The 13,649-nt window shown below is 68.6% G+C and overlaps 2 protein-coding genes across 4 annotated transcripts; both read left to right on the forward strand.

Annotated features, from left to right (window-relative positions):
- Positions 1-119: 119 nt before the first annotated feature.
- Positions 120-11,662, forward strand: SEPTIN12 (septin 12). 3 transcript variants are annotated; one of them, XM_042037517.1, is made up of 11 exons: positions 120-286; positions 2,817-3,833; positions 8,754-8,954; positions 9,478-9,606; positions 9,769-9,850; positions 9,946-10,083; positions 10,430-10,547; positions 10,625-10,720; positions 10,840-10,936; positions 11,149-11,200; positions 11,304-11,662. In XM_042037517.1, exons 1-11 carry the CDS (start codon positions 184-186, stop codon positions 11,446-11,448), a joined length of 2,178 nt encoding a protein of 725 aa, XP_041893451.1. In that variant the 5' UTR covers positions 120-183; the 3' UTR covers positions 11,449-11,662. The 3 variants fall into 3 exon arrangements, with proteins under 3 accessions (XP_041893451.1, XP_041893453.1, XP_041893452.1); XM_042037519.1 differs by lacking the exons at positions 120-286; positions 2,817-3,833 and adding an exon at positions 5,585-5,750; XM_042037518.1 differs by lacking the exons at positions 120-286; positions 2,817-3,833 and adding an exon at positions 7,947-8,081.
- Positions 11,663-12,241: 579 nt separating this feature from the next.
- Positions 12,242-13,569, forward strand: LOC121669050 (myeloid-associated differentiation marker-like). Its single transcript, XM_042037522.1, has one exon. It carries the CDS (start codon positions 12,440-12,442, stop codon positions 13,304-13,306), a length of 867 nt encoding a protein of 288 aa, XP_041893456.1. The 5' UTR covers positions 12,242-12,439; the 3' UTR covers positions 13,307-13,569.
- Positions 13,570-13,649: the final 80 nt, after the last annotated feature.

Below are 13,649 nucleotides of genomic sequence, written 5' to 3' on the forward strand. Positions count from 1 at the left end.
GGGGAGGAGGGGGGGTCTCGGGCCGGGGCGGGGGCGCAGGCAGGACCTCCCCCTCCCCTTCCCCTCCCCACCCCCGGCCGGTCCCCACCTCCTTCCCCTCCCCCCGAGGGCAGCCGGCGCCGGCCCGTCCCGTCCCGGGGCTCGGTGGGCTCCGCTGCGCTTCCCCGGCGCTGCCCCCTCCCCATGCGGGGGTCCCGGGTGGGCGGCAGCCCCGGCCCCCCCCGCCCCGCCATGGCCCGGCTCTCTGTCAAGGAGCACCTGGACGGGATCCTCTCCGACTTCGAAGGTGCGGCCGGGGCCGGGGACCCCCCCTCGGGGACCCCCCCACTCGGGGCTGGGTGTCGTGGGAGGAACGGGGGGTGTCCTCCGGGGGGGTAAATGCTGCTGGTTGGGCATCTTGGGGGACGGGGGTGCCCTCCAGGGGCTGAGCATCGTGGGGGGCTGCGCTCCCCCCGCCCGGAGGCTGATTTTGGGGGCGGTGGTGCCGGCTGGGGCCGTTGGGGGGGGGGGGGGGGGGCTGGGCTGCCCCCCAAGCGGGGAGCATCGGGCACTGGGTTTCGGTCCGGGGCTTTTGCTGCTGCTGGGCTGGGGGCCTTGGGGCGGGCTGAGCATCGTGGGGGGCTGGGATTGAGGGGGGGATGCTGAGCTGGGCATCCTGGGGGGTCTGGGGGGCTCCCCGAGGTCTCAGCGTCGTAGGAGCTGCGCTCCCCCCCGGCGGCTGGGTACGGGGGGGAGGGGGAGGTGTTAATGTCCCCGGGGGCTGCACATCGTGGAGGGGTGCGCATGGTGGGGACACGGGGTGACCCCTCAGGACCGGGCATCGTGGGGGGCTGCGCTGCCCCCCGGGGGCTGAGTATCGTGGAGGGGGGATTGCTGGGCTGAGCGTCTTTGGGGGGCTGAGCGTGTGGGGAGAGGGGATTTCCCCCGGACCTGGCATGGTGGGGGGCTGCTCTCCCCCTCAGCCCGGGGGGGGTGCGGGGGTGCTCTCGGGGGGTGCGGGGATGGGGTGGGCAAGGGGGCCTACCGAGGCTGCGGGGAGCGGGGGAAGGTGTGGGACCCCCCCTTTCCCGTGCTCGCGGTGTTCCTGTGCGCGCTCCCGCGTGTGCGCGCTCCCACCGCGGACCGGGGGCTGCGGGGGGGCCGGGGCCGGGCCGGGGGCGGGCGGCGAAACCCGACCCCGGGGCTGCTGCTGCCCTCGCCGGGGAGGAATGTGTGCACCTACCCCGGGCACCTTAACCCCGCCGCTGCCGGCTGACGCCCCTCAACCCCCGCCAAACCCCCACATCCTCCCGCCATCCCCCCAAACCCCCCGCTGAACCCCTAAACCTCCTGTCACCCCTGCTTTACCTCCCCCCAACCCCCAAGCACCCTGCCACCCCTCTAAACCTCCTGCCACCCCATTTCAACATCCCCGCCTTCACCTCCTGCCAATTCCCCTTCACCTCCAAACGTCCCCCTTCGCCCCCTGCCACCCCCACTTCGCCCTCTGCCACCCGGCAGCCGCCTGCCACCCCCACCTTGCCCCGCATCCCCCCTCACCGCTCCCCCTGCCCGTCACTCCGGACACCATCTGGGGTCTGGATGAGGCTGGGTCAGGGGCCAGAGGCAGGTTTGGGGTAAAAGAAGGCATTTTGGGCGGTACCAAAGCAGAGACATGGATGTGGGGAGGGGGCCGGCGGCCCCGTGACCCCGTGGCCCCCGGCAACCCGGCCGGTGGGGCAGGGCTGGACCGGCCACAGAAATACCTGCCCTGGGGAGAGCTGTGATTGGCAGCGCCCACAGCCCGGCCTCTGACCCCTGCCCTGCCCCGGGCACGGGGGCACCTGGGGAGGGGACAGGGAGGGACCTTCACCACCCCGCTGCCCCCGGCTCAGCGGCTGAGGAAGAGGAGGGCGACGGCGGGCTGGTGCCAGCGGGTGGGGTGCGGGGCCGGCTGGCACACATCCCGGCCCGGGGGGATGCAGGGGCGCAGCGTGGGCCGCTTCCCGGAGCCCCCCGGGGGGAAGCAGCCGCCCGGCGCTTGGCAGAGGGGGCGCGGAAGGCTCCGGGGGGAACCTGGGCCCCCCGCGCTCTCCCCGCGGCCGCGGAGCCGCTGCCGGCACCACGCGGGGCCCGTCGGGCAGAGCCGGCAGGAGCTCCTGGGGAGCCTCGTGCGGGGCTGGGAGGAAGGAGGGGGCGGCTGCACCGTGGGGGCTTCACGGGGGTCACCCCCATGGGGACACGGTCCCCACATCCTCTGCCAAGCGCCCGGAGGCGGTGCCAGCAGGAGCTTTGCGCCGGAGCCCGGTGCTGCGATACCCCTGGGGAGCCGAGGGGGCCCGGAGGGGGCTCGTTGGCACCCGAGGCTGTGCCGTGGGCTCGTGGCTGCCGTGAAGCCGCGTGGGAGGCTCAGCAGCAGCCACCAGAACGGGCTGTGACAGTCCCGCCTGCCGTCAGTGGGCTCCAGGGTTAACGCCCGGGAAAGGGCAGGAATCCTTCCCGGCGGCTGCCTGGATGGACGCAGGGGGAGAGGGTCAGGCGGGGATCCGGTTACTCGGCCGGATCCCTTTCAGGGGGAATAAAGCGGGCAGTGTGCTGCGAGGGGAGCCGGCGGCACCGGCCAGATAAACCGGGCAACAATGATAAAACCCGCGGGGACAGCGCCGCGGGGCTGGGGAGGAGCTGGCGCCGGGCTGGGGTCCTCGGTGGGACGGGCTCGTAAGCAGGGGGCACCTCTGGGTGGTGGGGGCACGCACATGGGGCTGGGGAGGGGACGGGTGCCATCGGGTGCCGCTCTCATGGCGCTCTCATGCCACCGTGTCTCTCTCTGTCCCCAGCGCTCAAGAAGTCATTTGAGGCAGAAGATGGGGACGAGGCACCCGGCTGCCCCCTGTCCCCGCTGTCCTCAGGCACCGGCGAGAGCCACCAGCCACTGCAGCCCGGCCACCCGCCCCGCTTGGGTAGCGTCCCCGGCCCCAGCCCGGCTCCCAGCCCCGTGCTGCGGACCCGCCTGGCCACTGGCCTGGCCACCGGCCCAGCCAACGGCACCGCCGGCACCGGCATCGCCCGCGCCGCCTCCTTCCAGGGCCGCCAGGCCTTCGCCACGGGGCCGGGCAGTGACGGGGAGAGCCAGCGCAGCTCATCCTCCAGCCTGGAGAGCCCCGCGCCCACCGGGCCCCCCCAGCCACCGGGCAGCCCCCCGGCCGCCAGCCCCGGCTTGAAGAAGGTCCCGTCCCATGGCAGCGTCTTCCCGGTGGAGCTGGATCATCCCCTCCGCGGGGCCGCCGCCAGCCACGGTTCTCTGCCAGCGCTGGACCTGCACATCGCCGAGGAACCGGGCTTGGGGACGCCGTGGGGCACCCAGAGCTCTGTACCCCAGCCTCGCACTCACCAGCCTTCCTCCTCATCCTCCTCCTCCTCCTCCCTGCCCCCATCCGATGGCACAGAGACAGCCCCGGGGCTGCCCCCGCTCCCCGAGGGTCCGGGGGGGTGGGACACGGCCCCCCGCGTGGTGCCCCGGCCGCAGCGGAGGGTCACCCTCAGTGCCAGCCCCATCCCGTCCCGCCGGCCCCCTCCTCAGCCCTGGGGACAGGGGGAGGCAGCCCCGGCCGCCGCCTCCGCGGGGAGGGCCGAGGGGCTGCCACCACTGCCAGCCCCCCAAGCCGCCACCTTCAGGCTGGTGTCGCAGCCGCAGACGGTGCAAGTGAGCTCCCAGCCCGCCTTCCTCGGGGGGCTGGTGCTGGTGCCGGCCCTGGGGATGCCGGGGCTGATGGGACCACGGGGACCCTGCGTGGTGGCAGCGGCTCCCGGCGAGGCCGCGGACGGCAGCGGCGCAGCGGTGACGCCAGAGCACGGTAGGACTCGCTCTTGTCCCCGTCCCCTCTCTCCATCGGGCCCCTCTTGGTGGGCGCAGCGCTGCCAAAACCCCGCATGAGCTGATGCCAGGGAGAGCGTGGAGTGACAGTGACGCTGGGGACAGAAGGAGCCCCGCCAGCTCGCTGCTCCTCCGTGCCGGGGCCCAGGGGCGCGTTGGCTGTGGGGGGGCCGAAGGCGCGGAGCCGAGCGCGGAGCTGGCAGCGCTCCTGGCCCGCCCGTCCCCGGGGTGCCTGGCGAGCTGCCCGCACCGCCCCGGCGCTAATTGTTTTTCGCGGCGCGGGCAGACAGGTCGGGACACATGTGCCACATCGCGCCGGGCCCCGCGCGTGCCGCCTATCGCCGCGATCTTGTCCCGCGTCCAGCGCTTTCTTCCCCTCTCATCCCTCCTTGCTTGGCACGGGCATGGATCCTGTTCCTCCCTCCCCGTGGGGCGCGGGAGGTGGCGGGGGGCCAAGGTGCGCCAGGGCATGCTCGGCGTGCGCCGAGTGCCGCGGGGAGCGGTGCCCCGCTCCCCGGCACGGCCGTGCCCTCGGCTCCCGCCGTGCCGGGGTGGGCACTGCCAAGCCCATGCCCGTCCCCAAGCACGGGGAGGGGGTACCCCGGTGTTCCCCTTCCCAGCGGCTGCTCCAGGAGGGCCGGAGGGCGCCGGGGTGGCCGGGAGACGGCTGCCACCGCCGGTGCTCCCTGGTTGGATGCTTGGGGCTCTTCGCCCGTCTCGCTGGGCTGTCGTGGAGCCGCCGTCGCCGGGCCCTAAGTACTGACGCGGCGAAGGCATCCATACATCTGCTCCAGGCCGCGGTGAATCATCCCCCAGCAATGCTCGTGTCCCTGCTGTCCAGCCAGCCCGGCTGCCCCGCTGCCCGCGGCTCCCCGGGCGAGGGATGAGGCTGGGGACGAGCCGGGGTCATGAGGACACGGGGGAACAGAGCCTGAGGCTGAGCCAGAGTGATGGGGACACTGGGGGACAGTGCTTAAGGCTGAGAGAGGTGATGGGGACACTGGGGGACAGTGCTCAGGGCTCAGACAGGTGATGGGGACAGGGATATGGTGTTCAGGGCTGAGTCAGGGGTGATGGGGACACAAAGGGACAGCAGTTGGGGCTGCGACAGGGTGACAGGGACATGAGGACATGGTACTTGGGGCCAAGCCGGGGTGATGGGGACACGAAGGGAAGGTGCTCAGGGCTGAGACGAGATGACAGGGACACGGTGCTCAGGACCAAGCTGCGGTGATGCAGCTGTGCTCAGGGCTGAGCTGGGGTCAGGGGGACACGGTGCTTGGGGCCAAGCCGGGGTCACAGGGAGACAAGGGACAGTGCTCAGGGCTGTGACAGGGACACGGTGCTCAAGAGCAAGCCGGGGAGATGGGGAAATGGGGACACGGCGCTCGGGATGGAGCCAGGGGGATGAGGGGATGGTGCTCAGGACAGAGCTGTGTTGGTGGCCGGCAGCCAAGCGCAGCGTGCCCAGGCTGGGGGGACACATGAGCCAGAGGGCAGCGAGTGGCACCGGCTGCCCTGCAGATGGCCCGGCCTGGCAGGGGGCTGGCAGACACTGCTCGGGCACAGCGGTTTCTCTGCCAGGAAGAGGTGGGAACGTGCTGTTTCCTCTCCCGGGAGGCCACCCCGGCCCCCAGCCTCTGACACCCGTGGGTGGCCCCGGGGCGCCGAGGCACGGTGGGTCCCACACTCCATAGGAGGAAGCTCCAAGTGAGCCGCCGGCCGCCGCATTTCACTTCCACGCCGGGTCGCCCACGCAGGGCCCGGGGCGAGGAGGAGGAGGAGCGGAGGAGGAGCCGTGGGCAGCAGCCGCCCTCTGCCTTGCACCCCAGGAGCCATTTGGCCCCGGTGACCAGCTCTCGGCGGCAGCAGCCCCGGCTCCGGCCGGCTCGCCCAGGTAGGGATGGCGTGGTGGCAGCGGGCAGGGCGGTGTGCGGGCAGGGAGTGCTGCCACCGGGGCTGGGTGACTGTCCCCTGTCCCCAGCAGTGCAGCAGGCGCAGGGTTTTGCTCCATGGTTCACTTCTGCTTCTGCTCACCGACGGTCCCCAGCCACCCCCAGCCCCGTCCCGTGGCTCCCACCCGTGCCACGGCCAGACGGACGGGCTGGCTCCGAGTCCGGCTGCAGATGGGGATTGTCACCACTGTCCCCTTGGGTCGTGTTCGGCACTGGGAGAGGCACTGGTATTTCTGGGTCAGCCCAGGTGGGCGGGTAGAGCTGTGGTGTGGCCGGGGCGGTGGGTGCATCCCCAAAATTCTCCATCCCTTTGCCAGAGGGGTCAGCTCCCTTGTGCTGGATCCGGAGCCACGCTCTCCCCATCCCATGCCCGGTCGCTCGGTCCAGAGCAGTGGTGAGCAGCTGGACAGGGAGCTCCCATCCCAGCTCGTCCTCTCCCAGCACCCTCCACCCTTGAAGCTTTATTACAGGCTTCCCGGGGAACTGGCCAATTAACCCTGCATCAGTAATTAAATCCATGGAGGAGACCACGGACCCGGGATTACTTGTCCCTGTCTGGAAAATAAGAGCATCCGTGATGAGTCCTGGAACAGGTCTGGCTGCAGGAGCCATTTGCCCCGGAGCTCCGTGGGGATGCCAAAGAGTTTCCGCGTGGCCACCCGGCTGCTGGCCATTGCCACCGGGGCTTTTTGGCAGTGAGGACAGGGGCACGGGGGGCTCTGGACCCGTGGGGGAGGCAGCCGTGGGCGCAGCACCCGGTGTCACCCCGGCCATGCCCTCTGGCTGTGGGTGTCTCCTTGGTGCTGCGACTGGCACGGCGCAGGGCAGTGGCTGAGCCCCTGCTCGGGGGCTGCACCCTGGGGACCACCCCGGGGAGCTGGGGGGTGGCAAGGAGCAACCCCTGCCTGCTCCCTGCCTGCAGTGTCCAGCCACCCTGCAGTGTCCAGCCACCCTGCCTGCAGTGTCCAGCCACCCTGCCTGCAGTGTCCAGCCACCCTGGATGGCTCCAGCGGCTGCATCACTTGTTTCTGGAGCTGTCCTGGCAACAGCCAAGGATGGCAGGGACTGGGAAGGGGGGCCAGTGTGGGGGTACAGGGGGCCGATGTCCCCCGGGGAACAGGGTTGCAATAGCTTTTGGGGTCCCCTCCCTGATGGGGACCTCCCATCTCTCGTCCCTGCCAGCCTGTGGAACGCCCTGTGGGCACGGGCGGTGCTGGGTGGGTGGGTCCCGGCCGGAGTGGGCATCCTGCCCTCCCCCAGCCCCCCCAGCCGGGTGTCACCGCTGTCACCAGGAAATCCGCGGCTGTTTCACCACTTCCGAGGAACATCCCGACCCACGGGGGCGCAGGGGGAGCTGGGACACGCGACACTGCTGTCCCCAGCCCTGCCACCACTCTGGCACCCAGTGGGCACAGGGTGCTGGGTGGCTCCCACGCCGGGATGCCGTTGCCATGGCAATGGGGGGGTGTTCATCTCCATCGCCTCCTGGTACCCCGGGCTGGCTCAGGCTGGCCCCTGCCCACATGCCCCTTGTCCCCCGGCTGCGTGGCACACGGACATGGTCTCAGCAGGTCCCTCACAGCCTGGGCCATCGCAAGCTGCCGCTCCAGCCTCGCCGGTGCCAAGCGCCGGCTGGCACATACGGGGGAGGCTGCGGCGTGGGGGGACGCAAGCGCCGTGGGGCACTGCGGCAGTGGGGCGAGTGGCAGGGCCACCACCCCTTGTCCCACCCCGCCGTGCCGGGGCTGGGCACAGGTGCTGCTGGGGGACGCAGGAGGGGGGGAGCACAGTGAAGGGTGGTCCCCGGTGCCAGGAAGCCCGTGGGTGCCAGTGGGGAATGTACCCACAGCCAAGCACTCCCACTCCCATTCAGTGCCACCGCAGCCACCCACGGGGGTGATGGGGGCCGAAGTGAGGGTGTCCCTGTGCCATGGGAGGGGTCCCCCATCCGTGCTGGCCTGGCTGGGAGGCCGAGCAGCGCCATGTGCTGGGTGGGCACAGCCGGGTGGGCACAGCCTTCCCCACCCACCAATCAACCGGCAAACCGGGCGCGGGGGCTTGGCTGTGGTGGGGAGGGGGCTGCGGGGGGCGGGATATCGCCATGCTGGTCATGCGTGGGAGCGGCAGCCCCGGCGGAGCCGGGTTGGTGCCAGCCGGGAGCCGGCGGAGGGAAGGGGCCGGGCCGCGGCGCCGCCGGGGATGGGGGTGCGGATGGCGCCCAGGGCACCCCCCCGCCCGTAGCGGGTGCTGAGCGAGGGCACCGCGGCGCCGAGGTAGGAGCTGAACAATGGCCGTGCTGGGATGCAGCAGCAGGAGGAGGAGGAGGAGGAGGAAAGGGATTTGGGGCTGCCGCACAAAGGTGGGGCGGGCACGGGGCTCTGGTGGCCCCCGGGCTGGGACACGCTCCGGGCACGGTCCCCCGGGCAAACCCCTCGTGTCCCTTGGGGCTCGGGGTTGTGCCGGTGATTGCGCTGCACCCCCGACACCCCCGGCGCCCCTCGCTCGGCAGTGCCTAGTGCCCGGGTACAATGTGGGTACAGTGTGGGGTGGCACGTCCTGCCCTGGGGCCGGAGCCCCCCGCGTGTGCGGGGGCCGGAGCGGTGCTGCAGGAGGTGGCCTGGCGTGGGTGACCGCGTGGGCTGGGCAAAGGGCGCTGGCCGTGGCCGCGGTGCCCGACGATCGCACAGCAACCGGCGGCACCATGGGATCCGCTGGCACGACCACCCCAAAGATGCCTCTGGCACCTCCCCGGACCCTTCGGCGTGGCGGGGGGGTGGCGTGCCCGTGTTGCCATGCCGAGCCTCACCGGCTCCCAGGAATGTGCCGGGGCTGCGTGCCCGCCGGCACGGCCGCTGCTGGGGCAACGCTGCCGGCGCAGGGGTGGGCACCGAGGGGTGGGCACCGAGGGGTCCAGGCTCACCGCCTTTGCCCACCCCGCGGTGCAGGGAGCAGCCTGGAGCCCGAGGAGCGCAGCATGGAGCCGCCGGCCGTGCCGGAGGAGGAGGAGGAGGAGGCGGTGCCCCTCTCCGTGGCGCCCGGCCCCGTGGGTTGCCAGCTCTTTGGATACGTGGGAATCGAAGCTGTGCTCGACCAGATGAAAATCAAAACCATGAAGACGGGCTTTGAGTTCAACATCATGGTTGTGGGTGAGCGCCGGGCGTGGGGGTTGCTCCTGGTTGGGGTGGGAATACTGGCTCTGATTCCGCCATGCCTGGGGAAATCATGCTTTTAAGGGATTTTAAGGAAATTTAAGTGATTTTAACTGATTTAAGTAGCAAACAATTGGAAAGGAGCAATATCTCGCACCCCATAACATGGTGATGCTGATGGGTGAGGTCATCCCACCCTCTGGGAGGCTCCCAAATGGATACTGAGGGGCTATCACCTTGGGGAATAAATTTGGGAAATAAACAGGACTAGCCCAATCTCTGGGATGCTCCCAGATGTGTACCAGGAGTTATGGCCTTGGGGAACAAATTTATTCCTGGGATAAAATGGATTATCCCAACCTCTGAGATGCTCCCAAGTGGATACCAAGGGATTGTTGCCTGGGGGAAGACATTTATTTGGGGATAAACCAGAGTTACCCCAAACTCTGGGTTGCTCCCAAGTGGATATCAAGATGTTACTGCCCTGGGGGACAAACCAGAGCTGCCGGTGTTCCCTCAGGGCAGAGCGGGCTGGGGAAGTCCACGATGGTGAACACCCTCTTCAAGTCCAAGGTGAGCCGCAAATCCTCACAGCCCGGCCAGGAGGAACGTATTCCCAAAACAGTGCAGCTCCAGTCCATCACCCATGGTAAGGTCACCACTATGGGGTCGTGTCCCACCAGCCCCTGGGAGAAGCAGGGGGCTGGGATGGGGGTCTGAAGCCACGTTCACAGCCTCAAAACATCCCCCATGACTGGTCCCTGCTTCTCCCCAATGCTTCATCCCCCCAACCCACCTCTCTGCCCCACAGTCATCGAAGAGAAGGGGGTGAAGATGAAGCTGACAGTGACTGACACACCAGGGTTCGGGGACCAGATCAACAATGAGAACTGGTAGGACAAAAGGGGGTGCAGGAGCCCGGCTCAGTGGGTGGCAGTTTGGGGTAGGGGTTGAGCTCAGGTGCTGTCCCTCAACTCCTCATCCTCAGCTGGGACCCCATCATGAAATACATCAACGAGCAGTACGAGAGGTACCTGCGGGAGGAGATCCTCATCACCCGCAAGAGGAAGATCCCGGACACTCGGGTCCACGGATGCGTCTACTTTGTCCCCCCCACAGGTCACTGGTGAGTCCCCACTCACAGCACCCATAGGTGGTGGGCTCATTATGAGGTGGTTTTGCCACCCTGGCATGATGGTGGTGGTGCGGTCACCCTGGGGTGACTCTGGAGTGGTGGTAGTGGTGTGGTCATCCCGTGATGACAGTGGTGGGGTGGTCACTATGGGGTGGTTGTGTCACCCTGGGATGATGATGGTGGGGTCACCCCAGGGTGACAGTGATAGGGTGTCACCCTGGGGTGGTAGTGGGGAAGGTCACCTCAGGGTGATAGTGCTGGGGTCACCTCAGAGTGGTGGGATTACCCCACAGTGACAGAGGTGGGGACACCCTGGGGTGATGTTGGTCCTTGTCAGGCTGCGCCCGCTGGACCTGGAGTTCATGCGGCGGCTCAGCAAGATCGTCAACGTGGTGCCGGTGATCGCCAAAGCTGACACGCTCACCCTGGAGGAACGGGCAGAGTTCAAGCAGCGGGTGAGGACAGCTCCCAGGGGGGTTCCCGGGGTGCCCCATGTCCCCCCTGGCCCCGGCTCAAGCCCTGTATCCCACAGATCCAGGAGGACCTGAAGACCCACGCCATCAGCGTGTACCCGCAGGAGGACTTCGACCAGGACCCCGAAGACAGGGCACTGAACGACAGGATTCGTGTGAGTGCCGGGATGCTGGGATGGAGGGGGCCGGCCCCTGGGGAGCAGGGTGGGGGACAGGGACCCTGGGGACCCTGGGGGAGCATCACCTGGAGCAAGCAGAGCCTCTGTGCCGGCAGGAGAAGATCCCTTTCGCCGTGGTGGGGGCAGACCAGGAGCACCAGGTGAACGGCAAACGGGTGCTGGGCCGCAAGACCAAGTGGGGCATCATTGAAGGTGAGCAGAGCCCCTCACACCCCCGGCCCTCAGCAGGCACGGGGAGCAGCACCCACGGGTGTCCCTGCCTGGGTGGGTGCCGAGCCACAGCACATGGCACGGAGCTGTGCCGGTGCTCCGGTGGTACCCGGAGCGTGCCGGGATGCACTGCCCGAGCATCCCAGCACCACTGAGCCCTCCTGCCCACCCTGCCCCTCTGCCTTGCTTTGCAGTGGAGAACCCGGCACACTGCGAGTTCCCCCTCCTGCGGGACCTGCTGATCCGGTGAGCGGGGGACAGGGTAGGGAGTGCTGGAACCCCACGGGGTGACAGCAGCGTGAGTGGGACAGTGACATGATGCCCTTCTTCCCCCTGCCACCCCGGGCAGGTCACACCTGCAGGACCTGAAGGACATCACCCACAACGTCCACTACGAGAGTTACCGCGTGCGGCGGCTGAACGAGAGCAACCGGCTGGGGCCGAGCCCCCTCAATGGGCTGCCCGCCAAGGGCGAGGCCAGCAGCCACCTCTGAGCCACCTTGAGCCCCCCAGAGCCACCACTGGACCCCGTGGCAGTGCCCACCCCTGCCCACCATGGCTGTGCCAGGAACCTACCTGGGGTGAGGAGCTCCCCCCAAGAGTGCCCAGCTGCCCTGACATGGGTCCCTCATCCCCAAGCTCTGCCATGGGCACAGACCCCTGGACCCTGTGTGACATTAAAGGTTAATCCAGAGCCTTCAACCTTCACTCTCCTGCTGGACTCCCCACTTTTGATGTGCCACCACCCTCTTGTGCTGCTCTGGCTGCTGGGCCCCCCCCAGGAACCCTGGGGAAGTGGAGGTGCTGCCTGTGGGGTGTGACCAGGATGCAGATGCCCTTCCCATGGTCACCTCATCCACCATGCCCAGTGACGGCAGCTGGCACAGCTGGACTTTGAGCTGCTTATCAGGTGGTGGAGGTGCTGGGAGGGGAGCAGAGGTGCCGGAGGGGTGTGGAGATGTCGCTTGCAAGGGTGTGAAGGCGCTACACCCAGCTGTGGCACCCTCCTGTCAGGAGCACCCATCACTGGGTGCAGCCCCTAAACCCCTCAGGGGCACCCAGTGGGTGCTGCCCCGCTGGCTGCCAAGCCCTGGCACCTGCCAAGGTGTCAGGGTGGCCCCCCTGGTACTCCAGGGGTGCTTGAAAGGCTCCTTTGTGCTTCCTGCTGTGGGCAGGGCTGCGGCTCGCTGCCAGGATGGTGGCACATGGTGGCTTCCTGCCCGCCCCGGCCCCACTGCAGCGCTCGGTGTCACCGCCCTTTGCCCAGCCCCGCGTTAATGATCCACCCGCTCCGTGCCCGCCAGCCCCAGCAGCCACCCGGCGTGGTGGCAGCGGCAGCAGAGCCGAGGGTCCTCAGCACGGGCGGCTCGGAGGGGCTGGCAGCTCCTTGCCCCGCACCCCACCCCTCTTCCCCAGCGCCCAGATAAGAGCGGCTGCGGGCAGCACCCACTGCCCAGCGCGGCGCGGGCACAGAGTGGCCGGACCATGGCCGTGGCCACGGTGAACCTGCGCGCCCTGACCTCCTGGGTGGGCATCGCCCGGCTCTTTGCCGTCGTGCTGTCCTGCCTCGCCTTCAGCTTGGTGGCCTCCACCGGGGACTTTGGGGGTCCCTACGGGACGTGGTGCATGTTCACGTGGTGCTTCTGCTTCGTTGTGACGCTGCTGGTGCTGCTGCTGGAGCTGCTGGAGCTCTACCCCCTGCTGCCGCTCTCCTGGGATGACTTCACCTCAGCTTTCTCCATGCTGGCGGCTCTGATGGTCTTCACCTCCTCGGTGATCTTCCCTGCCACCTTCATCATCAGCCCCTGCAGCAGCAACCAGTGTGCCCGGCAGGCCGTGGCCACCACCGCCTCCTGCCTCTGCTTCCTCGCCTATGCCGCCGAGGTGGCGCTGACCCGCGCCAAGCCAGGGGACATCAGCAGCTTCCTCTCCACCGTGCCTGGACTCCTCAAGGTCTTTGAAGCCTACGTGGCTTGCCTGATCTTCTCCTTGCTGGATGAATACAATGGGGAACCTGGCCTGATATGGTGCGTGGCTGTCTACTCCATCTGCTTCATCATCACCCTCCTCATCATCATCTTCACCATCGGCCGCTGCCTCACCTACATTCCCTGCCCGCTGGAGAAGATGCTGGTGGGGTACAACTTCCTGGCCCTGCTGATGTACCTCACCACCACCATCCTCTGGCCCCTCTACAACTTCAGGGGACGCAGCCGCCCCAACCCCTGCAACAGGAACTGCTCGTGGGACAAGCACCTGGGGGTCACCTTCCTCACCATCTTCAACCTCATCGCCTACTTGGTGGACCTGATCTTCTCCACCAGGATGGTCTTTGTCAGGGCACCTCCCTAAGGGCTCGGGGCGGGGCTCGGGGTGGTGGGACGCGGCTGGGTGCCGGTGTCGGTGCGGGGCTGCTGGCAGAGCTGAGGAAGAGGCCAGATGCCTCAGAAAGCTCCTCGTTCCCGTGCCGGAGCAGAGAGCCAGGGGGTGCTCCCAGGGGTGCGCTCAGCCCGGGGCCCCAGGGGCTGCACTGACAGGGGGGCTGCAGGGGCCACGAGGGGCTCCCAAAACCCCGGAGCTTGAGAGGATTCGGGATTAAATTGGGTCATTTTTCACTTGTTTCTGCCTCCTCTTTCTTCCCCTTCTCAACCTTCTGCAGGATCCTTGCTGGGGGGTGAGAAACTGGGGGCACCAT

The sequence above is a fragment of the Corvus kubaryi genome, unplaced genomic scaffold, assembly GCF_017639235.1.
Source record: "Corvus kubaryi isolate FWS band 111438036 unplaced genomic scaffold, C.kubaryi_AGA036_p1.0 37387, whole genome shotgun sequence".
In the NCBI taxonomy this organism is placed as follows: Eukaryota; Metazoa; Chordata; class Aves; order Passeriformes; family Corvidae; genus Corvus; species Corvus kubaryi.

Coding starts and splice junctions, on each gene's coding strand:
- SEPTIN12 (XM_042037517.1), top strand. CDS start 184: ATGCGGGGGTCCCGGGTGGGCGGCAGCCCCGGCCCCCCCCGCCCCGCC. Junction 287..2,816: donor GATCCTCTCCGACTTCGAAG/GTGCGGCCGGGG, acceptor CTCTGTCCCCAG/CGCTCAAGAAGTCATTTGAG. Junction 11,201..11,303: donor CTGCGGGACCTGCTGATCCG/GTGAGCGGGGGA, acceptor CACCCCGGGCAG/GTCACACCTGCAGGACCTGA.
- LOC121669050 (XM_042037522.1), top strand. CDS start 12,440: ATGGCCGTGGCCACGGTGAACCTGCGCGCCCTGACCTCCTGGGTGGGC.